The sequence below is a fragment of the Columba livia genome, chromosome 16 (genome assembly GCF_036013475.1).
Source record: "Columba livia isolate bColLiv1 breed racing homer chromosome 16, bColLiv1.pat.W.v2, whole genome shotgun sequence".
NCBI classification, from domain to species: domain Eukaryota; kingdom Metazoa; phylum Chordata; class Aves; order Columbiformes; family Columbidae; genus Columba; species Columba livia.
In genome coordinates, this window is record NC_088617.1 from 10,280,975 (window position 1) to 10,304,970 (window position 23,996).

The window sequence follows — 23,996 nt, forward strand, 5'->3', positions numbered from 1 at the left end:
TCACCTGACCGCACCCCCCGCGGTTTGTCTTCCCTCTCAGGAGACGACGGAAAAGCCGAGGGGCGATTCGCAACCCCCGGCAGCGGCTGTTTATTAAACCGGTGGCGTTCCGGCTACGTAGGGGTTGACCCACGGGCAGGAAGTTCCAGCGGCTCCTCCCTTTGCCCTCCCGCTCCCCTCCTCTTCCTCGCCCATGTCCATTCCAAGATGGCCGGTAAGTGGGGCTGGCGGGCGGGGGGCGCTGAGGCGGCTCACCTGGAGCTGCCACCGTCCTCGCTGTAGCCCTCCGAAACCAACCCCCCGCTATCTCTCTTCTGTTTTTGTTTGTAGGGATCCCTTTGTATTTTGTGGATTTGCAGGATGACTTAGATGATTGTGAGTAATTGTTTTTTATTTTGTACCCTGTTCAGGCTCTCTCCCGCTTTCCCACTCGGGGATTCTTCTGTCTCTATCTTTTTCTCTCTGCGTTTTTATCCAGGTTAGGGCGAAGGGAGGATTTTGAGGCTGTTTGTGCTGGTAGGTGAAGGCTTCTAGAGCGTCAGGGCTCACAAGTTAGGAGTGTATTTGTGTTCCTGCTGAGCGCGGTGCTGACAGGCGAACCGGGTTTGTTCCCCCGCCTCACCCGGCGCTTCACCCGCCTTCAGCTGCTGCCTGACGGGCCGGGCCCTCCAGGGACGAGCAACCCCTTGACGTGGGTTTTTGGGGGGTGCAGCCGCCGTCCCGCTGGGGAAGGAGAAGCGGGGGGCAGGGCCGGGACAGCGTCTGGAAACTGGCCTTCCCAAAGACCATTCTCGCCGCTTCCAATGGCCGCTGGACCGGATTCGGTGTAAACAGCACCGCCAGCGATGGGTCGCTGGGGCGGGAAAAGGGGTCCGGACGGCGCGGGTTTAGGGAATTAGCACCGCTGTTGTTGTCCGTGGAAATTAGCCTGGAGTAGCCGAGTGTTTTCCTATCTGTGGTACTGCAAACGGGTGAGACTTAAATCTGTCGAGGCTGGTAAGGGCGCTGCTGTGCTGGTGCTGCTCCTCGGCACTGGGAATATAAGAAAACCCGCCGTAGCGTGTAGCCCAGTTGGCAATACAAGCCGGTGATTTTAGGTTTAAGTACTGTGTAGTGGGTCCTGGACCAGACAGCAGTTCCACCTGAAGCTGTTGTAGTCCAGAACTGTGTCACAGCTCAACACCTGTCAGCCAGCTTGGGAAGAGCTGTTACTTAAGAAGATAAACATTTGAGTAATAATTATGTGTACTTGTGTTGCTTTAGAAAGCAGCTGTACACATGGGGTGGATTGACTTTTCTATTACAAAAATGAAAACAGATACCTGAATGTTTACCGCAAAACCATTATTGTTTAATAGCACTTGAAAATGTGTAACAGGTGGATATCTAGCATAAAGAAGCTAATTCAGGAAGAGGGTGGTCTTCAGGAACGCCAGGGAAAATGTTAGGATACCAGTGACATCTAAGGTATTCAGTACGGAAGATGTGCAGGGCCATCGCCTCTGCAGGTGGGAGGTTGTTCTGTGGGATTTTGTTAGTGGCAGTTCTTAGGTGTTGCTCGCAGTCTTTGAGTATTTTGCATTTCACTAGTAGGTATCAAAAAATGGTGTGTCATTTGTAATTTGATTAAGTTTTAGAAGGAAAGTTGGGATATTTTGTGATGTAAGTGGTGTATAAATTTGGAGATTGTGCATGTAAGAGTTCTTTGTTTTATGTTTGTATTTTTGTGTATTGTGTAATATCTTTAATATTTCTCTTATACAGATAAATTGCACCTGTGTGAGTTTTAAAGAATGAATGTAAAACTGTCATTAAAAAGCATCCTCCTTCCTTAATAGGCTTATCTGTTTGAAAAGCTAGAAATCTGAAAAAAATGTAATAAGTGTGGAGGATAGTACTTGAAATACACATATTTGATATTGAAATGTTTAAAATTTTGATAACACTGTAAGAAGTTGCCTAAAAGGAGGTACTAAAGTTTATTGCTTGACTGTAGTAAGTAAATGTGAGAAGTCTTCACTTTACGTGACAGAAAGCATGGATGTGTTGAACAGGATTTAGGTGAGAAGAAATTGGCTGATATATTTCCATGTGCATATGCTGATTTAAAGACTGTTCTGCAGAGGGTTGCTCTAGCAGAAGAGCTGCAACGGTTGTCGCTGTACTACCTTATTTAAGAGTTGGAAATATCTTTCATTGCACCAATTTTAAAAAACAGCCCCCAAAACCCCAAACAAATAGTGCTGATGAATGCTTAGCTATCTTAATTGATTTGGTTTTTCCGAATTGCTCCCGGTTCCTTTTCTGATGTTTCTCTTCTCTGTAGTAAGGAAAAAACCCACCCAAACTAGTGTCATTTGCACTCAGTTTGCCAAGTGTGTAAAGTGCAAGCAGTGGAAATAAATGCAAACTTCCTGTAGTGTTCTGTTACGGTCTTGGCCTTGAACCAGGGGTGAGGGTCACTAGGAGTTAAGTATTCTTTCTCCATTAGTGTTCAGTCTTTGGCTGTTCTCTTGAGACTGTGAGTAACGGATTTGTCTGGTAAGTTGATTAAGAAGTTTGCCTGTAGGCAAAACTCTAGTTTGAGTCATGAGGTTAATAAACATGTTCAGATAAAGTTTACCCATAAGCAGTAATTAATAAGTTTTTTTATATGGGTCACTTAAAATTTGTGTAAAAGAAATGATCAGTTTCAGGGTAAGCTTGTAAATAGATGTGCATTTTTAGAGCATTATTGAAAATTTATGTTTTAAAAATAATTTAAGTTCACTGAAAGCTGTTCTCTGTATTTACAGCAGTTCAGATGTCCCATCTAGACTGAGACACCATTGTGCTAGTCCAGTGGCTAGTCTAGCAAAGAGTTCATGGAAAACCTTAGTGAAATAAATAGCTGGAACTGGAGTTTTAACTAAACTGGTCAAATAGTGTTATGCACATTGAAGATCAATTCCTTTGAAACAAATGGAGAGACTGGGAGACTCCTTTGAATTTGGGGAAAATCTATAGTAAAATCTAAGAATTTTTTTCTGTAGAATAAAAGCTGAGGCTTGGTACCTCTTGGTAAAAGAGGACTTTTTAATATAGAAGTGATTTATAATGGGTATTAATGCAATTTAGAGCCAAAGTTCGTTGTGCCAGATCTCAGATTAAGGGGTTCTTTAAAGGAGAGTGATTGTAACATAAAGCTGGTGAAGTAGGAGTGAGGGTAGAGCTGAAGCTTAATTATCCTGATTAAGGTACAGCCCCTTCAATTCTGAAGAAATTGTAGTGTCAGAGATCGTGGAATTACATACACACATAATTTAACCCACTGGCAGTTTCAGAATGCATTATGAAATAACACAGGCTTTCCTTTAAGATGTGCAAAAGCTTTGTACTGTTTGAGGTGACACTGGGAAGGGCTGTAATTTCTTTAATTAAAGCAGCATGCTGAACATAGGCGTTACATAGCACTTTACATCCAAACTTCTTTATCATGCAAGCGTGTCAGTGGGAGAGGATGGTGTTCTTGTTATTCCCATTTCACAAATGGGGAAGCTGGTGCTATAAATGAAACTAGTCCTGTTTTGCTTTTAGTTACTTAGCCAGAGCTCTGCTGTTTCTTCACATGGAATCACTTTTCTGTTGCCCCGGGAGAGGGGGTCTCTACATGTAGAGGCATAACCTACAATACCCAGATTATAGTCTCATAGGTGCAGTTTCAAATACAGCCTGTTTGGCTTGTTGTTGTGCTTTCAAGTTATTATCAGTTTTGTTCTTTCTTTACTGATTTAAATATCTAATATTGTGTCCTGCCAAGTCAGAAACTGGCCTGTTGTTTTCAGTGGATGTCACTCTCAGAACATACACTGGTTTGAGAGGCTACTGCATGCTGCTGAGAAGCAGTGTTGGTTCAATTTGTGTGTAGTTAAGTATTATCACAGTTGCTATATTATTTATGTGAATAGAGTGTGTATAATTCTAGGAGCGCTTGGTTGGGAAAGTTGTAAACCCAGAGCAGGAGTATCAGCTACCCTAGTGCAAGTCTTTCTGTGGCTTTGGCTGCTGTATCTGTTCTAAATCCATTGCCGAAATGAGAGAATTTGTGTTGCAGGCAGGCTATTTCACTGTGTTTGTTTTAAGGATGAAGGATTACAAAAAAATTGGCAGTTTAGTTACCCTGTTTCCTCTTCTCTTCACAGTCTTCTTGCCTGCAATCTGTAATCAAGTGCATGTTACTGGAGTAGGTGATTGTAAGACTTGGTGGGGCAAAATTTGATATGGTAATATTTGGTTAAAAATCTCAAACTGAAAATACAATCAAGTTTTAGAAAAGAGTAGATTTGCATGGGAAAGTCTGTAGTTGATCGGGCTGTAGTAGAAAGCTCCCAATATGTTCATAAGTAAGGTAAAGTTGAATTTTTTCCCAAAGTTATCAGTCTGAGTTAGAAGTACAGGACCCAGTAACTCCAGTGAGAAAAATACCTTGGTAACTCTGAAACAGTCTCAAGAATTTACTGTTTTAAAGCAATATAGTTCAGGATTTTCTGTCATTGTTAAAAATTCTGTTCCTTTTAATGGGACTGATTTTCCTTTTGAAATTGTCAGTTTGTGGCATGCATTTTGTCAGCTGAGCCCTCTTAACTCGTAGTGCATGTGGTTAGTCCACTCAAAGTGTGAAGTAAAATATGTTAAAAGCCAAGGATTTTATGGCACTTGAATTAAATTTCAAAGCTTGAATTTACAGATCTTTGTGCAAGTGTTGCTCTTGACTTCATTAGGTACAACTTAGGATGTTTTTGTAAGCAGTTTCCAGTGATGCACAGATAATTTTCCTTTGAATAATAGCTCTAAAAAGAAGTAGTTATTGATATAATGTATTTTATACTGTAACAACTCTTGCTGACTCTTGGATTTATTTTTTTTAATATTTTTTTGGGGCTACTCTTCCTGTCTTTCAAGTTGGGTTTGAAGATTATGGACCAGACTGCGATAGCATGAGGATAACGGCATTCTTGGATATTCCTGGACAGGATAACTTAACTCCACTGGCTCGTCTAGAAAAATATGCATTCAGTGATAACATATTTAACAGGTATGGGTACAACATCTATGTTTGGTAGCCTGAGTCTGATAGCATTGTGGATGTTAAGGTATCATAACTTCTGCTACCATTCTTCTAAGCACATGCCTAATGTTATTTCTGTTTGAATAGCTTTTATATAACATTTCCATAAAAAGGGGTTTTCATTCCTGGTTGTCTGAATAAGATTTCTCAACTCCATCTTTGTTTTGTTGGGACGTGGAGAAACTGTATAACTGATATGCCTGAATGTTTGCAGAAGAGCTTTATCTTTTATAAGGTGCTCATTTAGATTTGATAAATTCCCCTTGCATCACATCTGCATGTCCTTGGCAGGATATTAAGGCAATTAATATGTTGTTCACTCCACAGGCAAATTATTGCCAGAGGTCTTTTGGATGTCTTTCGAGATTTCAGTAGTAATGAAGAAGACTTCCTGACTGTAATGGAAATAGTAGTCAGGCTCTCTGAAGATGCAGGTTTGAAAGTTTGTTTTGTTTTGTTGGGGTTTTGTTTTTGTTTTATTAACTTATTTTACATAAGCTGCATTATAGAAGGCAATAACTTTCAACTTTGAGAAAGCAATGACTGAACTAAAGAAATGAAATTGTCTAACAGCAATATCTGTCAATTAAAATGACAAATTTTTTCTCTGTTTGAAGTTTTTTGTATGGGAGGTGTATAAATGAAAGCCTCTTAATTAGCATGAGGCCCAAAGTAATATTTTTAAGCAGTTCATTACATCCGAATGTGTGGTGTATGTTGCATGGAACAATTGTATGCTTTAATGCTTTATGTGCATAAATTCATACTGATCCTAAGTCTCTGGACTGTGATGATGAATACAAGGCTGTTCTATTTTTATTTACCTTTCCTTAAGAATGAAGTCTCAGTTGTGATATTTTGTATGTTTTGAGTATATTCATCTTTTTCTGTGGTGAAACATTAAGTAAAAAAAGCACTGCCTTTTTCTTCAGGTTTTTGATCTTAATTTTGTATTTACTGATGTAGTTTTGACTTTGTTTTTATCACTAGAACCAACTGTACGTACAGAGCTGATGGAACAAATACCTCCTATTGCTATTTTTCTGCAAGAAAGTCGACCAAAATTCCCAACAGCATTTTTTGAATACCTTATGCCCATAGTAGTAAGATACCTCACAGATGTTAACAATCAGGTGAGAAAAATCAGACTATGTGAATTGAATTGCTGAAAAATTGTGTGGTTCAGTGAATTTGAGGCATGAGAAAAAGAATCAGAATTTGATGAAAGAAATCTAATGGTTATATTAAACTTTAGTATTATTAATTCCTTATGTTGTTAAACCTTTTTGTGCTGCTGTGTTTGTTTTTAACGTGTACCTGTGTCTTCACTGAAAACATACTATTAGTGGTTCTCAGATCACTAAATTTTTTTTATAGTGATATACTTGTTTTCTTTGTTCATATGAATAGGTTAGAAAGGCAGGTCAAGAAGCACTGCTTATTCTGCTAGAACAAGATCTGGTTTCTCAGAGTGACATTGAAAATAAGGTGTGTCCAATTCTGTTGGACCTCTCTGCTCCTGACAGTGATGATGAATACAAGGTGGAAGCTGTGAATGTAAGTGAATTCGGAAGAAATATTATATTTTTAAAAATGTTTCAGTCACTTTTTTTCCCTGTCTTTTAGCAGTGCCTATTAGATAGCTCTTCTAGAATATAACGACTTTGTGTGAGATTTCCATGAGCATAAAACCCAGAAAATAGAAATTGAACTTGCATTCTGAGCGTCCTGAGAGCTTTACATAATAATTGAACTTAAACTTTCTAGAACATTACTATTTCAGTTTGGTTTATTCCTTCTCTGCTTGTTAGTCACTCTGTTGTGAATTGAGAAAGTGATGTTGTGACACAATTGAAGCTTAAGGGTGCTAATCTGTTAAGCCTTGAATCTGTAGGTTTCTTAGTTGTTTGTAGTGTTGAGTGCCACTGAAATAATGTGAAATCTCAAAGGGTTTGAGCAAGGTCAGGACTTGATGCACCATATTGAGATGGTAAAAATGATCTTAACTGAATTGAAGAAGAATCACAGAATCACAGAATGTTAGGGATTGGAAGGGACCTCAAAAGATCATCTAGTCCAATCCCCCTGCCGGAGCAGGAACACTTAGATGAGGCTACCCAGGAAGGTGTCCAGGCGGGTTTTGAATGTCTCCGGAGGAGACCCCACAACCCTCTTCAGCAGCCTGTTCCAGTGTTGTGTCACCGTTACTGAGAAGAAGTTTCTTCTCAAATTTAAGTGGAACCTCTTGTGTTCCAATTTGAACCCTTTACCCCTCGTCCTATCATTGGTTGTCACCAAGAAGAGCCTGGCTCCATCCTTGTGACACTCACCCTTTACACATTTGTAAACATTAATGAGGTCACCCCTCAGTCTCCTCTTTTCCAAGCTCCAGGGCCCCAGCTCCCTCAGCCTTTCCTCACACAGGAGATGTTCCACTCCCTTAACCATCTTAGTTGCCCCGCGCTGGACTGTCTCCAGCAGTTCCCTGTCCTTCTTGAACTGCAGGGCCCAAGACTGAACACAATATTCCAGATGTGGTCTCACCAGGGCAGAATAGAGGGGCAGGAGAACCTCCCTTGACCTACTAACCACCTCCCTTCTAATCCACCCCAGGATGCCATTGGCCTTCGTGGCCACAAGGGCCCAGTGCTGGCTCATGGTCATCTTGCTGTCTACCAGGAGCCACAGGTCCCTTCCCCTACACTGTTCTCTAATAGGTCATTCAAGGTTGTCCTGACTACTGTTGTACTGAGCACTACTTATGAATGCCTTTGGCTAAGTGTGGAGGTACTTTGGGTAGGCTTTCTCTAGGTCCTGTACCTTTTGTGCGAGGAGGAAATAAATTTGGGTTTCTGCATCAATGAAGTGCTTTACAGTTTCTTTACATTTGCACTACCAGGTTGCACAATAATGTTGGAAAAGTGTGAATTATGACCTGATCTTACTTTGTAAATGTTTTGAAAAAAAACATTCCCTACTCACTTTCAAGAAATCAATTGACTCCACAGAAGAGTGCTGGTGTGTAATTACATTTCAGCATGGATATCTGACATCTGACCTGTAAAATGGTTTGACCAGCTAGATATTCCTTTTCCTCGTTTGGGAGTTGGGTGTTGCTTAGGCAGTTTTCCAGGGTGACAACTGAGCAGCAGATGCCTTTTAGGAGTCTGAAAATTAGTAGGAAAGTCCTTGGATGGTGTCTTTCTTAATTCTTATTTAGCATTTTATTATGAAGGCAAATGTTTTCAGGAGTAAAGCTTGTTTTTGTGGAGGTAGGAAGCTTCAGTCATTTATTTATTTATTTATTTTAATAACAGTGCTCATTTTGCTATTTTTAATCTGACACCACTTGTGTAAGCATTAAACTCCTGATGCTACAGGCAGAACAGTTGAGTAGAAAGGTGCACAAGAGCACCTTCTGTTTTAGTGTTGCAAATATAAGATTTATAGCTAATTATTCGAGAAAGTGGGAGCTGAAAGGAAACATACTATCCAAAGCACCAGATTTTTCAGAGCAGAAACATGATTTATAGTGGTAGTTGAAAATGACAGTTCCTCAGAGAAAGCAAAGTTTGTGATCATGTTACTACTTTTCATTAATTGTGCTGCGATGTTATTTCATAAAACTTCGAGGATGATTCCTGTGAAGTCTGCAATAGCTCACATGCATAGCTAGTTGGTGTTCCTCTCAATTTTCTGTTGTACTGCAAGCTTTTGTTTTATCATGTTGTCTAAGCCTATAAAGAGCTGAGACTGTGCATGTTTTTAAGTGTCTGAACAGTCCTGTTAAAGCCAAGGGACTCGTATGCTTAAGCTTGAGATATTTCTAATATTCTTAAAGACTGTGATTTCGTATGTTGGCTAGTGCAAGGGAACTTCTGTCTCTTCTCCACACAAAATACCAGTGTATGCCACATCGTAAAACACCTGGAAAATGTGCTTATTAATGAAAGTCTATTTAACTGAATAAAAAAAAGACAATAATCAGAAATACTGTATTCAGGCAGAATGGCATAGAATGATTTTAAATAAGAATTATTTATTCACATAAAACAGGTGTATAAAAAGACAATGTGTAGTGGTTAAATCTGTTTGGTCATTACTCTCTTGCTCTTGGAAGTAATTTTTAGGAGTATTTGGCTGTGTGTGCAAGCTTTATAGTTTTGTTTTCATTATGCATATCCACTTCCTGATTTATTTTTATTTTAGATTATCTGTAAAATGGCTTCTATGTTGAGCAGAACAACAGTTGAGCATATGCTGCTTCCTCGCTTCTGTGAACTGTGCAGTGATGGGAAATTGTTCCAAGTGCGAAAGGTTGGTGTGTTTTCAACCCTAAACTACTTAAAATGAATTTTGTTGCTGTTTAAATGCCTTCCTGAATAATTTAGTCATAACTTTAGCTGGTTAACTTTGAAAGAGTATAGAAGAGTGGTTTTAATTTATCGGTGTGGTTATAGTTTCTGTAGTTCAGTAAAGAAATCAATAACAGTCCTTAGTGAATAGCTTTGTTTTAGCAGTTAAACTGATCTTGCATATTTAATAGTTTTGCACAGCATTTTTTTAAGCTACCATGCTTGGTTATAGGATGCAAACAAGTTACCTCATCTCTACCATCTTATTTCAAAGCCAGAAATTCAAAAGCAATAGATACTTGAAACACCATTCCTTTAAAGAAACAAATCAATCTGGTACTACTGAAAGGAGAAATCCTAAAAGTGTAGGACTTATTTTGGTTCATATTTGAGTACAAAAGGAAACTTGTTGCATAAGAAGTTTTAAAATATTTGAGTAGGCTTAAGGGTCATTCAGAGCCTCAGCTTGGTCCTTAACGTAAGCTGCACTTGTTGGGATTTGAGCTGCATTATAGCCTTCTAAATAAGCCTATAGAATGACTGAATTAATATGGTCCTATATTAATTGATTTCTGATTTAGGGAGCCTCTTTTTTCCAGAGTGAGGGAATGTCCCTTTTGCCTTATTTATATTATTTGCAATGTACTGTAGATGACACTAACTTGAGACCTTAATTAAACTTTACTTCAGCAGAGTACTTAAGCCGGCCTCAGGCATAGCAAAGATAGTTCTGTCAGTACACCTAAGTCCTGACCCTAGTATCATATTTTAGTCTACTTTGGTTTTGACAGCTGCTGTTCAAAGTAATTTAAACTGTCAAGCAGGCTTATTACTCCCTTTTAATGGTTGCTGAGGTAGATGATGCTCTTCATGCAGAAGCCTTCATTACTATTGATTTCAAAGGCATGTGGCTTCTGGAAGCTTCCTCTAAAGAGTCTTTGTTCAGTATGAGTTAATATTACAGGTTGTTGTTACATGGCTGAAATTTGAATAGCCAAGCAAGTGCAGTTGTTACATGGGATCAATAATGCATGGTGAAGTTGATAATAAAACTAATGCACTTGAAAGAGCCGGAATGTTATTTATGACTTTTATTTCTTAGATTTGTGCAGCTAATTTTGGTGACATTTGTAATGCAGTTGGGCAAGAAGCCACAGAAAGACTGCTGGTACGTAAATATCAAAATCCATTCACAAGACTGGTATTTCTCAGTTCAGGAAGTTTAATAATGAGTTCTTTTGTCTTCTCTGTAAATGAATCAGTGTGCATACATTTTTCCTAAATTGATTTGGCTGAGGCTTTGGTTGCAATTATATAGCAAACCCAAGAATAGATAGAAATGGAAAGTTCTTGTTTTGCTAATGTAATTGATGGCATACGTAAAAATACACACACACTTCAGAATTACTGACTGTTTTTTCCCCTGCACTAGATAATCAGTCAAGTTACAATTTTGGGAAAAATAGGCCATTAATAATGCCTTCTATCTTTTCCTAGTGCATATATTGTAGTTATACATAAAATCCTAATGAAGTAAGTGGCAGACAGTTTTTTCCCCATTTCTTAAGTTAATGCATGTTTTTAACCTCTCTCTCCATTTCTTCTATTCTTCACTCATTTTATTCCATTGTCTCCAGTTTCCAAACAAATACCTTGATAGTAAGTTGCAACAGTCTTTGTTTAGTCTTTAATCTTGGTTTTGCTTACTTTTGGCAGATCCCCAAGTTCTTTGAACTCTGTTCTGATAGTGTTTGGGGAATGAGAAAAGCGTGTGCTGAATGCTTTATGGCAGTGTCTTACACCACATCTCCAGAAGTTCGCAGAAGCAAACTGTCCCCGCTGTTCATCAGTCTTATTAGTGACACCTGCAGATGGGTAAGTAACTCCCTCTGTAATTGATGATCTTCCCAGGCAGATCATACACAAATAATGGGCAAGTCAGAAGTGTGCTGTGGAAGTTCTCTGAACTAAATTTGCTGGGGTTGGAGTCTAACCTACTATCTTATTAGAAGAAATTATATTTTAGTATCTTATTTTTTCTCTCTTACTACTTGGAATTTCTGTCAACACTTTGCTGTAAGTGTAAACACTCTTCTGAGAATAGGTTGTTTGTGTTAAAGCTATTAATTGAAGTAGACAGTGTCCTTCAAATTTATAACTTTAAAAATCTTCTTACTATGATTGTATAGATACATGCTTAATATTCTAATACCCTTTGCTTAGGTGTCACTTATTTGGTAATTGATAATTAGTATTAAATGAATTAGTATTAAATTAGTATTAAATGAATTAGTATTAAATGAATCAATTGATTCTTACTAAAAAATCGAACTAAATTTTTATTTTTCAGCACTAACTCTGTGGGAGTTGCATGAATCCTGTCTGTCTTTGTACTGTCACAGGTTCGTCAGGCTGCTTTTCAGTCTCTTGGCCCATTTATTTCTACCTTTGCAAACCCTTCAAGTGCTGGTCTTTACATTCGGGAAGATGGGACGCTGAGTATCCGACCATCAACGCAAGATGTGAATTCCAGTTCTTGTCAGCTGAGCAACAGTATGACATCCTCCAGTACAAACACTACATTGTCCAGGTAAAATCATTGGGCAAGGTGTGGTGGAAAGGGGAAGAAACAAGATGATTCTTTTGATGGCTGTTCAGGGCTAAAAAAAAACTTCTCAGCTTGAGAATGTAGTTCCAGAAAAGGTATGAAGAGTGAGGTCACGTGTCAGAGTGTAGCCACGTGATTGAAAAATTCACTTTGGTTTCACAGGCGGGTAAAGGGCAAACTGGTGAAGTAGAGCATAGTGATAACATAGATTGTCTTTCTGTAGAAAAAATAAGCTGCCGTCTTTTATGAAGTATTTCACTGAAAGCTGTTGTGACAGAGTACTTTAAGTCTTGTTTGGATAACTGTGTCTGTTACCAGTTCAGAACAACCAATGGAAATCAAACCAGAACCAGCGACTAAGGAGGCTTCAGCTGAAGTCAATACAAAGCTCTCAGTTGAGAACATAAATGAAGAAAGTTCAGATTGTTGCACCAGTCCTGGAGAAGATGTGTCTCAGTTATCTCAGGGTGACAAAGTTGCTGCTGGTGTCACAGAAGTCACTAAGGACAACGGTTTTCCTGGAACAAACTCAGAGCTACAGTCTGCTGAGGACCTGTTTAATACTTTTCTGTACTGGCGCCCTCCTCTGCCTGATATAAGTCAGGATCTGGAGTTGCTTCAGTTCAAGACTGAAAAGCACAGAGACAGCTGTTCTGTGCCACGTAATAACTGTGTTGCTAGTAGTGAAATAAGAAAAGTTCTAGAAAGCTTACAGGAGCACATGGATGATCCAGATGTTCAAGGTGAGACTCCAACAATAAATCATTTTTTCTTTGAGCAGGTTTTCTCCTGGCCTTTACAAAACCCTTGACTGTGTTTCAATTGGCTTAGTGTTCATAAGGTGATGAGACTCCATGAGTAGTAAATGATACACCTCTTTTTCACAAGACCGGAATGATTTCTAGAACATTTGGGAAGTGTTCCTAGCTCCTGTTTGCATAAGAAACAGCTTAGAAACAAAAAGCTCTGGGCTTCTCTTTATCTTTTCAGCTTAATTCATTAATGCTTTTGAGAGCAGTAGGGAGACTAAATTGTCATCTTTTGCTTTATACAGCTCAGGTCCAAGTGTTGTCTGCTGCTCTCAGAGCTGCTCAGTTTGATTCTGTTGGTGACTACGAGACCAAAAAAATGGAAGAAAGCAGTGGCAAACTTCAGAACAAAACTATTTCAGGTGAAATGGCTGTTTCAGACGCTACCTGCAAACAGGTGGAAGAAGACACTCTTTCATCCTCGCCCTCTCAGGATCACATCAGTGACCAGTCTACCACCAGTATGCTGAAAAGCACAGTAAGTGTCCATTGTGCTCCATGTCTGAAATTAATTCTTAGCATCTGAAGTTCAGTGTGTGTTCATGTAGTTTCTGGCATAACTGACCCACTTCTGATCTAAAGCCTTTGAATACCATGTCACAGAGCAACCCACAGGTCAATTTTAGGGACCACAAGGTCCAAAAACAACTTTTATTAGACCAGCGAGGCACAGGGTTTTAGCACTCCAAATGTGACTTAAATACAGGTTCGGATATCAGTGGAGGAAATTATTGAGAGGGGCAGCCACTAATACAACAGGAGGTCCACAGAGTGCATGCACGTGGCTTCACCAAAACAATGCCGGAGCCGTCCCCGAGTCCCGGAGGAGTACACACTTGCCTAAGCACGGTGTGGGATTATTTTTATAGAGATACACGTACTCGCAGTGAGTACGGAAAGTGTGCACTCGCGATGTCGCGAGAGTAAATTTATAATACGCTCGCAGTCCTGCGAGAGTTATTTTACACGTGCAAATGTGCACGGAATCCTACACGTGCTTATGTGGAAGCACGGGAGGAAAATATACTCGCGATTGTGCGAGGGGCTCTCGGCGGCCACTCGCGATTGTGCGAGGAAATAAAGTACTTGTGCAAATGTGCACGGAAAGAAAATATACTCGCAATCCTGCGAGAAGTTTTACTTACACCTGTGGCGGCGAGGCAAGCGGGGTCTCCATCCCGGGGGGGGGGGCTCTCGTGGCGGCAGTGGCTAAGCTCGTGCTCCAAGAGACCCGCGGCAATGGGCGGAGTCTCGACGAGAGTCCCGTTTTGTTATCTGATCAGACCTGACTGTAGGCATTGTATAAGCTTCTCTGCACCCCCCACACTGAGTGTGGGTGCCCCTGAAGCCTTCAAACATCCCCCACACTGGGCGTGGCTCAGTGTGCCTTGGCACTCCCTTCTTCTAATGTCCCAGGAGCCAGGGTGCTCTGGGCCAAACAAAAGAAGCTGTTAGCCTCAAATAGCAGAGAAAGGGGAAGATGTGCCATATTAAAAGAGGGAGGGGGGTTGCAATCTGCCACAATCCACTACACCGTAACTATCATATGCTACTCATTTTAAGTAAAAAAAAAGCCATTGAGGGCTATTATTTCTGTTTGCACAAAACTTACTTAAGAATTAAAGTTTTGGAGTTGTCTTGTCAGTTGTGGTTTCTTTTCAGATGAAATGTACCAAGCACAGTCTCGCCTCTTCCCGTAATGAATCTAAAATTAGTCTTTCATCTCCAGACAGGAAGCTGAATCAGGTGGTGACACATAGACAGTTCCTGGTTACTATTTCATGATTATAATATACAGATAAGAGTAAAAAGAACTGTTTGCGCTATGTTTAATGTTGCTGGAGCTTATTGTGAAATATAAAGAAAAGCTCTCCTTGTCTAGGAACAAAAATCGCACGTAACTTGAACAAACAAAAATGTAAAATATTGTGTGAACTTTAACCTTATATGTTTGTGATCTTTTAAGCTGTATAATTCTTCTGGGGAGAGGTGTATGCTTCATAATGTGGTAGGCTCGGGAGTTTCTAGCGGTATGTTCTGAAATAATTTTCTGTTACCTATGGTATTGACTGACTTGGGGTACCTGCAAACCTGTCTTGTTTAATATCATTTAAATTCATGCCAAGAAGAAAAGCTATTTGAGAGTGTAGTAAAAGTAACCATCCAAAATCTATATGAATATTTGGTTTATTGTGGTAAGTTAAATTTTTTAGAAATCTAGTTACTGTTCCCCTAGTTGCTGCTACAATCTTAACAGTATTTGTACAACTTTTTGTACTTGTATGAGCACACTAAGGCTTTACCTGTAAGAGGCTGTTCTGTAGTGTGATGCTTTGAAATGTCCCAAACAGCAGTAAGTCTAATTTGTTTAACTAGCTAGTACATACTTTTACAGGACTCAGAGGAACAACGTGGAGGAACCACTGTACTTCTAAAGAGCGAGCAAGAAAATAATCCGCCATTTGAAGATGACAAGTCAAAATTACAGGTGATTAAAATAGCATCTAACTGCTTTAGTGTAATACTGGATACAGTTCATCTTTAATGCAGTGATAGCTTTTGCAGTTGATCAGTTGCAGAAGGTGAAAAAATGCTGTGTGTATTTGAGGAGAACCCTGTTTTAAATGGGAAAGCTAGAGAAATTCTATTGCCTTTTTAGTGCTTTAGAGGCAATCTGTGCAACCAAGGTAGGCACTGACGATGCTGTTTCCTCACTGGATTTACTGTTTGTCTTCAGCAAAGAAGAAATTTTCAGTTTGGTTTGATGCAACATCTTGAAAAAGTAGTAGTTACTGTTCATTGCTGCCTGCTGTGTCCTAATGAGAGGACAGAGAACCACAGGGGTCATTTACATGTTGTAAAGCCAGCCCACGGAAGCCATGTCTTGCCACTCTCTGTTTAGCTGCCAGATGCTTAGGAGCAGAAGAATACTGTAGCACAAAAGGCGTATTTTCTTTCTGATCTTAAAATAAAGGAAAGCATGTTTCGCTGATGTGCTGTCTTTCTATAGGATATCATACCTCAGCCTTTATTAGACCAGTACCTGTCAATGACCGACCCAGCTCGAGCCCAGACGGTTGATACTGAAATAGCCAAACACTGTGCATATAGTCTGCCTGGGGTGGCTTTAACGCTGGGCAGGCAGAACTGGCACTGCTTGAAAGACACATACGAGACACTGGCTTCAGATGTACAGGTAAGGAAAAAAGCACTGATAAATCAGAACTCTGTGTAGTTCTTCGGTTCAGTTTGTTGCACTGAAGGTATAACATCATATGCTTTCTTATAAGGGATTAAATGTGCACTAAAAAGATAAAATTCAAGATTTTAATCTTATTTATAAGCTCTGATTTAAGTATTCTACTGTTACGTAGCTAGCCCTGCTTCTTTTGCTCTCTTGACCCTCATACAGGTGTAGTTCAAAAGCTTTTTTATTTCAGTTATGGTGCCTAATCTAGTTCCCTTCTCAAACTGTTTGCAGTGGAAGGTCCGTCGGACACTTGCTTTCTCCATACATGAGTTAGCCGTGATTCTGGGGGATCAGCTAACGGCTGCTGATCTGGTGCCAATTTTCAATGGATTCTTGAAAGATCTGGATGAAGTGCGTATTGGCGTCCTTAAACACCTGTATGACTTTCTGAAGGTAGGAAAGTGTAATTTAATTTCTTAAGATAATTTTTTTCTGACTCCATTGCATTGAGAGTTTTTTATGAGAAGTGCATGTATCAGTATCTATTTACATGTTTAGTTTTGTGCAATACTGCCATTTTGTGTGTGTGTCTGTTGCTGGTTTAAGGTCCCTCCTCTTCTGTCTCATACCACAACTGCTCAGTCGTATGCCCAGAGATGATGCTTTGACGGGTGTTCTTGCAGAAGTGGTGACTTAATCTAATTTTTGGATATCAGTCTTGCATGTCCAGGCACTTGACTGATCACGGGCAATTTTTAGTAAGCCTCTTGTGAATAATCCCTTGCTTTCAAGTAGAAAAATGCAGATAGGTGTAAATAGACTAATCCACCAGAGAACTGCAAGTATTGAATTTTATCAGTTTTATACTAATAATGTTTTTTCTTTAGTTACTTCATGCAGACAAAAGGCGGGAGTATCTTTACCAACTTCAAGAATTTGTGGTCACTGATAACAGCAGGAACTGGAGGTTTCGTTACGAGCTGGCAGAGTATGTCATTTTGTTAGCTTTTGATTTTTTTTTTTTTAAACTATGTTAATAACTCAGAAATAGGTAATTGCATTCAGAAGTTACACCCTAATTAGGACCTGAAAGATTACAACTGTTCTTCATTAAGTAATTGAACTTAAAAGCTACCGGCTGTTGAGGGGTTTTTTGAGGGGGTTTGGTATGGGTTTTTTTTGTTTTGGTCTTTATTTGGCAAGTTGCCTTGTAATCAACTGTGAATGAAACTTATGCATGATTATACTAAATGGAGATGTGGTTCACTTGCCGCTTACAAAATAAGACAATCTGATAGATACTATGCAGTGCGGTTTCAAATTTTATTCAGTTCTAGACTGCCTTGTAAAAAATGGCGAAATATATGTACGAAGTGATTTTTCTAATGTGTATGAAACTGAAAACCATTTCTCAAAAAATGAGTTTATTCATTTGCTATTTTCATATGACTGGGTGTATAATGGAGATGAGAGTAACATCCCACAATTCTTTTTCAAGGCCTGTTGATGTTCAAAACACCCAAAGAATGTTTGTAGGAATCATTTGCAGCTAAAATCTGACCTTCATGTTTATCTCGATGCTTTGTTTGGGCTATGGAGGATTCATTCTCCCTTTGCAGTTTGGCACAACAAACTAGTTGTAACTGGGGTGGCAGAAGGTTGTGCAGCGGTTCCCTGACACCTAGTGGAGACCGTCACTGTGCCTGGTTTGCACACACTGGCAGTGCTGGGGATAGAATGAGTTTGGTGATACAAACCATTCTCTGAAATGCGGATTTCTACACCGAAGTAAATGTTTCATTTTTACTTTGAGAATATGCAGGATATTGGTCTGAAGTTGTAAGAAAACTTTTTTCATTCTACTTCTGTTGGTAGCTTTTGTTATTATTTGGGATAATTTTGATTTACTGGTACATCTAGTTTGGATAAAAGTTTCTCTTGGTCTTCCTGATGGATTAAAGCATGTACCTCTTTAATATGTGTGTAAAGAGAAGAACAAACTGTTCACGTGCTTTGTGACCACCACAGTATTTTCGAAGCTCCAATTGATCCTTCCCTATGTTTAATAGATGATATAATCAGATCAGGTTAGTGTTGCACTTGCTGGAGTTAATCACTTTGTGTTCCAGGCAGCTGATCCTGATACTGGAACTCTACAGTCCCAATGAAGTCTATGACTATTTACGACATATTGCACTAACCCTCTGCTCCGATAAAGTTTCAGAAGTTCGGTGGATCTCCTTCAAACTGGTAGGGGATTTAGTTCACTCCCTGGCAAGAGAGGTCTCTTTTTGTAGGATTCAAATGCAGTGATGCTTTTTGAATTTTCTAAAGGCTACAAATGAAATTCTCTTTATTTTTTTTTTTTCTCCTCCTTTTCCCCTTCCTCCTTCCTGTGCTTCACAGGTTGTAGCGATACTACAGAAGTTCTACGCAAACAATGCAAATGCACTGGGATTAAATTTCATTAATGAACTTGTAGTGCGGTTTCGTCACTGCTCCAAGTGGGTTGGAAGACAAGCTTTTGCCTTCATTTGTCAGGTTGGAATGTTTTCTCTCTGTTTCACTGCATTCATTTAATTTGGAACCATTTTGAGGCTTTTCAGCAATGTGGGCAAAACCGAAATTTGGACTCAAGGGTTTTTTTTTGTAATTATTTGGGTTCCATGATTCTGTGGGTTGATAAAAGACAGTGGCAGAGTTGGTCTGGTCTCAATAGGGGCATGTGACCATCCAGTTTTGAAACTGTGCTCCTTGTTTTGTTGTGTGCCTCCAGCTGAAATAGCTGATCCTTGTAGTTTCTGGTGTCCCAGTAGAAAAGTCAAGAATTAAGTCCTTAAACAGAGTTGCATTTGGTGGAACTTTGACATGCTCAGATAAAGGTTCACAAGAGCTCTTCAAACTGCCGACAGGTGCTACATGCCAGGAACTGTTTCCCCCTTTATTTCCACTTACCTTCCCTGTTCCAAAACAAAACTGCTACTTCACTAGCAATGAGGAGCAGGGGTTGAATGTTGGAAGGTAAAAGGGTGATGACAGGCAAGAGAGCAGGATTTCCTCAAGTAGAGTTGAAAGTTACCTACTCTTGTTGGATCATCCTCAGCCAAAATTCAGAACGGTAAGACATGTTTTCATACCGGTATTTTCAAGGTTGTGCTTATTTCAGCACGATAGAGTGCATTTTTTCAGAGTTCAACAGTGACTGTTTTAATTAGGCCAAATAAAGGACAAGATGGAAAGGCATGGCAAATACTGTATTTTTAACAGAAATCTTGCTTTCTCGTGTACTGTGTTTCTCCTGCAGGCTGTAGTAGAAGAAGAATGTATGCCTGTTGAGCAGTTTGTTGAACACTTACTCCCCAGTCTTTTGAGTCTGGCTTCTGATCCTGTGCCAAACGTGAGGGTTCTACTCGCCAAGGCCCTGCGGCAGACGCTGCTGGAGAAAGGTGCGGGCAGCAGCTTCCTTTGGGAGAACCAACGTCGGGCAAATGCTCTTTCTCCCGCTGGTGCGGCTCTTGATAATTGGCCCAGCTGCTGAAAGGCTTTTTGAGTCTGTTTATAGTCAAAACAGAATTATAACTCGGGATGCCGGGTTGAAGTTCAGGTGTAGGAGCGCAGGTGCAGGGGTGTGTTTGCTGCAGCAGCTCTTGGAGCATCATCTCTAAGCGCCCAAACCGGTATCGAGCACCAAACGAGTGTCCTGATTCATCCGCTAGGGGGCGGTGGCGTCCGCGGTTTGAGCGCGAGGCGCTGCGGGGCCGGGTGATGTCACTTGGGATCATTTTGATACGTTTCAGGCCGTTTCGTTAATGAATTTATCGCCTTTGGGTTCTTTCTGAAGTGTCTTCCTTTGTCGTTTTAGTCTTAAGCTCACAGCTGTACCAGAAAGGGATGTAATTTTGTGTGCTGCTGCAGTGTCCTGTATTACAGTTCCTTCAAAGCAAAAATGCAGCTTATCTGTGGTTATCCAAAGGAAGATGCACAGAAATCTCTATTTTTTTTTTTCAGAATGAAGTATGGAGAATGTTTTGTAAATCATTGTACAGAGGCAGCTTTCCGTGCTCGCTGTTACTTGTTAATACACTTCTATTTAGGGCTCAGCAAAAAGAGTTTATCTTAGAAATACTTAAGTAACTAATAAGATGAGTAAGAAGCAGCATATTTCTCCTTCTCTGTGAGCTTCCTTAGCTTGCTGTAGTTTCTCTAAGGAGCCTAGAAATCAGATGAGCCACCGCAGATGTTTCTGGAATCCTCTGTATTTCTGCACTACTTAACTCCTAGGGTTTTTTCTTTTGGCTTTGATTAATATTGTCTTTTTCTCCCCTTATTCTAGCTTATTTTAAAAGTGTTGGCAATCCTCATCTGGAAGCTGCAGAAGAGACCATTCTAGCCCTTCAGTCTGACAGAGATCAAGATGTGTCCTTCTTTGCCACCATAAAACTAAAACAGGGTAATATGGACAGTACCACCCTTGAAAAACAAAACTAATGTCTTGTTCTGCAGTAAACGCTGAACATCAGAATGGTTACTCACCTTATGTTCGCGGTTAGCATGAATAATGTAGACAAATAAGAACGTTTTTCTTACCTACTAGAGCTGGAAAGGGTCTGTGAGAAAAGTTATGATGTTCATTTATTTGTCTGATGTGTGTGAGTAATTACTTAAGGGGTTTTTTTGTAAATGTGGGATAAGTATTGCATATAATACTTACTGTGTTACAATACAATACTTAAAGTGTTACACCGTACACAGTATTCCAGTATAATTTGAATTCACATTTCATTTTTTACAAAAAATTTCCAATAGTAGAGCAGTCTGCTGTAGCTTAAAATTGTTTCTAAATCTTAAAACCTGATTACAGCAAACTTACACAAAGATTCTTTTCTTCATTTTTACTGTCATTTTTGTATGGTTTCAAGTATTGCGTTTTAAGTGAAAAAAGTGTATATATGTGAATAATTTTGAATTTTAACAAAAAATTATGAACTTCTGTATCAGCAGAAAAAAGCTCAAAAGTCATTTCATTTTATAAAGTAGTTACTCTGCTAGAATTAAGGCATGGTTCATTTTTACTTAACATGATGTGATATTTTTCAAAGCACAGCTCAATATTCTTTGTATACTGTGACGTTTATTGATTTGTTATTTCTGAGCTGTATCCTTACAGGTGTTACCATGTCTGGTTTCGTTATGCTGGCTCTGGTACTGGTAGGTAGAGAGGGAATTTCCCAAAGTGGCAGTTGCTTATTCTGCCCCAGCAGAGTTCTCTGCATGGAAGGTATTCAGGGATTCACTTCCTGCAGCGGGTGCTGTACCTGCAGAAGGATATTACAGAATTTTACAGGCTTAAGTTTTCATTTGTTTGTTTTACACACCTAATTTAAAAAAACCCAAAAAACAACATCCTTTAACTGGTCCAAATCCTGAAGAGCCTGCTAGTTTGTTCCTAAGAAACAAAGGACCTCTAAGTTCTGAAAAACCCCAAATAACCGATGTTCAGAGGAAAGGTGGTGATGCAATTCTTTGCTCTATAACTTGTGTTGATTGTGTGGTAAGGACAGGGACAAACAGCAAATGAAGGTTACGGAGATCCTGAAGCTTAAGTAGGACATCTGTGTATTTAAGCAGGTGTTTTGGAAGAGAGAAAGAATATTCAGATAGAACATGGTTCTGTTAGCAAAATCAGATAACTTGTGATCGGTTTGAAGAATTATAAAGCTGATATTTTTTGGTGGATCCTGTCTGCTGCTGTGTCCCAGATCTGCAGATAATGTGTGGCCTGGAGGATAAATAATCCTACTTTTTTAGATTGTGGATTGGAACTTTGTCCCGTTCAAAGATTGATGTTTAAATACTAAAGAAATGGTTTTGTGTAATAACAGTTACTTTCTGTCTGCAAACACAATACTTTATCGTAAATAGACCTGTGTAAATATTTCCCCGTATTTCACTGTTACACTAATAAGTGGTTCACATGGGGAAGGTCTTTACAGAAATTACTTTTTTCATTCTTGTTTTGTTTCCAAGTTGGCTTGTCTGCACTGCAGCAGGTAGGTTCCTCGGCTGGGTTCTGTATTTTTGGAGGGCTCAGTTTTGTATAAGTTTAACTAGTCTTGTATTATAATATGTACAGTATTTGTAATAAATTGTTTCCTTGTGAAATCACAAAATGTGTTTTGGGAGTTGCAGGCAGAATTCTACCACTGCTGTTAGAGCAGACAGTGTAAGCTCTGTAAACTCTGCAACATTCTACATTTCATTTTTTACGATTTTTTTATAATTTAATATTTCTTCAGTACAGACTTTTTATGATTGCATTTCTTAACAAGAAGACCTTTCAAATTAATTTTTTCTAGTTCTAATATCTTTTTCTAATGCTGGCATTATACTGATATTTTCTAACAGTTCAGATTTTCTAAGGCCTTTTTCACAAGGTTTTACTTTTGTTTTTCTATTCTCAATTTATTAAATTTCTCAGCACTGAACAATTTTAAGTGTGTGTATATGTAAGTATGTTTGAAATGTACTGTATATAAATTAAATACTTTGAAATTTAACCCAATGCAGGTTTGTTTGTCAGATAAATAGTTACATTTACTTGCAATAATCCACTGGAAAACACAAGCTTCTGTATGTTTTAGCATGTTTGGTTAGTGTTCACTAGAGTTTTTCAATGGGATATGTGTAAGCAGTAAGCCACCAGCTATAAAAGTTCACTAAAAGTCTAAACAAAGTTACTTGGTTTGAACACTATTTTGGTACCTCTCTGGCTCCAGAAATCATTTCTGTTTTAAATTATATGATTTCAGTAGAGCGCTTAAACTTTAGTTACAACTCTACAGCTGCATGCGCTAACGGGTGGGCATCATAGTTCAGGGGTGGGTTTTTTTATAGGCAGTGTGCGGGTCTGTTAAACACATTTACCCTCTATAAGGTTTGTCTTTTTAGTTTTAAACTAGGAATGATTTCAGCACGACTAAAGACCGTACTTCACGTCTTGTACTAGCCAAAGGTATGCAATGATGAGTAGAGCGGTGCGTTCAGGTACAGTTCTCTGGGTTGTTTAAATCACGCAAAAAAAAAAAAAGTATTTTAAAAGCCAGATGGAACAAAGTTAAGTAGTTGATCCAATTTCACAACAGTAGTAAGAATATAACTTTTAAACATATCTAGCAAAGGAACGTGAACATAACGTTAGTGGGTGCAATATTGCTTGGATGCTGTAGGAAATGATCAAGCGCTTGGAATCCAGAGCGTGTTAGTCATGTTGCTCGGGATTTGGAGCGGCTGGCGTCTGTGTGACCGATACGTAGCGGCGGTTCTGTCTGTGCACAGAGGCGTTTAGAGCCCATTTCTGTGGGGACACTCTGGAAGTGTCATTCCTGTGTCAGAAGAGAGAATCTATGTAACTTTGTATTTATCTCAATAAATCCTGTGACTGTTTTATAAACCAACTTTGTGGTAACTGACTTTTGTTGGATGTGAGTGTATTCTTTTGGATAATGAAGGGTCTCTACAGGGTAAACACTGTCGTCTCTCAAACCAGGATTGTGTGTGGAATTCATCATACTGGGCAGTAAAACTCCATTAGATGCGCAGAGACTTGCAGTAGCTCTTCCTGCACTTTCTCCTTGATGGGAGTGTGCCAAAAGTGCTTCACAACTGAAGTGGTTCTGTTGGAACTGGAACTCTAACAACATATATTTAAATGAAGGGGAACTTGTGTATGCTGGGTGAGAGCGACATTGGATCTTTATCTTAAATCCTTCCCTCTCCACACGTTAGCCTGGGAGGACATTCTGAACTGTTTTGTTCAGTGTGGTGTTGCTCTCAGACATCCTACATTAATTAACTCCATTTAGTTTTTAGGCCTTGGGGAGTGGGGATGGGAATGAATTATCAGCACCTGGCTGGGTAGTTTTGCTTC

General features: G+C 39.4%; 1 protein-coding gene across 2 annotated transcripts; it reads left to right on the forward strand.

The window, feature by feature from the left end:
- The first annotated feature begins 9 nt into the window (after window positions 1-9).
- Window positions 10-23,523, forward strand: LOC102096171 (serine/threonine-protein phosphatase 4 regulatory subunit 1-like). 2 transcript variants are annotated; one of them, XM_013371087.3, is made up of 20 exons: window positions 10-214; window positions 331-375; window positions 4,942-5,074; window positions 5,435-5,541; window positions 6,098-6,240; window positions 6,518-6,664; window positions 9,317-9,424; window positions 10,565-10,630; window positions 11,179-11,337; window positions 11,865-12,052; window positions 12,389-12,813; window positions 13,125-13,357; window positions 15,275-15,367; window positions 15,890-16,075; window positions 16,361-16,522; window positions 16,957-17,057; window positions 18,199-18,319; window positions 18,476-18,610; window positions 19,374-19,515; window positions 20,403-23,523. In XM_013371087.3, exons 1-20 carry the CDS (start codon window positions 208-210, stop codon window positions 20,555-20,557), a joined length of 2,856 nt encoding a protein of 951 aa, XP_013226541.3. In that variant the 5' UTR covers window positions 10-207; the 3' UTR covers window positions 20,558-23,523. The 2 variants fall into 2 exon arrangements, with proteins under 2 accessions (XP_013226541.3, XP_064888514.1); XM_065032442.1 differs by lacking the exon at window positions 331-375 and having other exon boundaries at window positions 81-214.
- The last annotated feature ends 473 nt before the right edge of the window (window positions 23,524-23,996 follow it).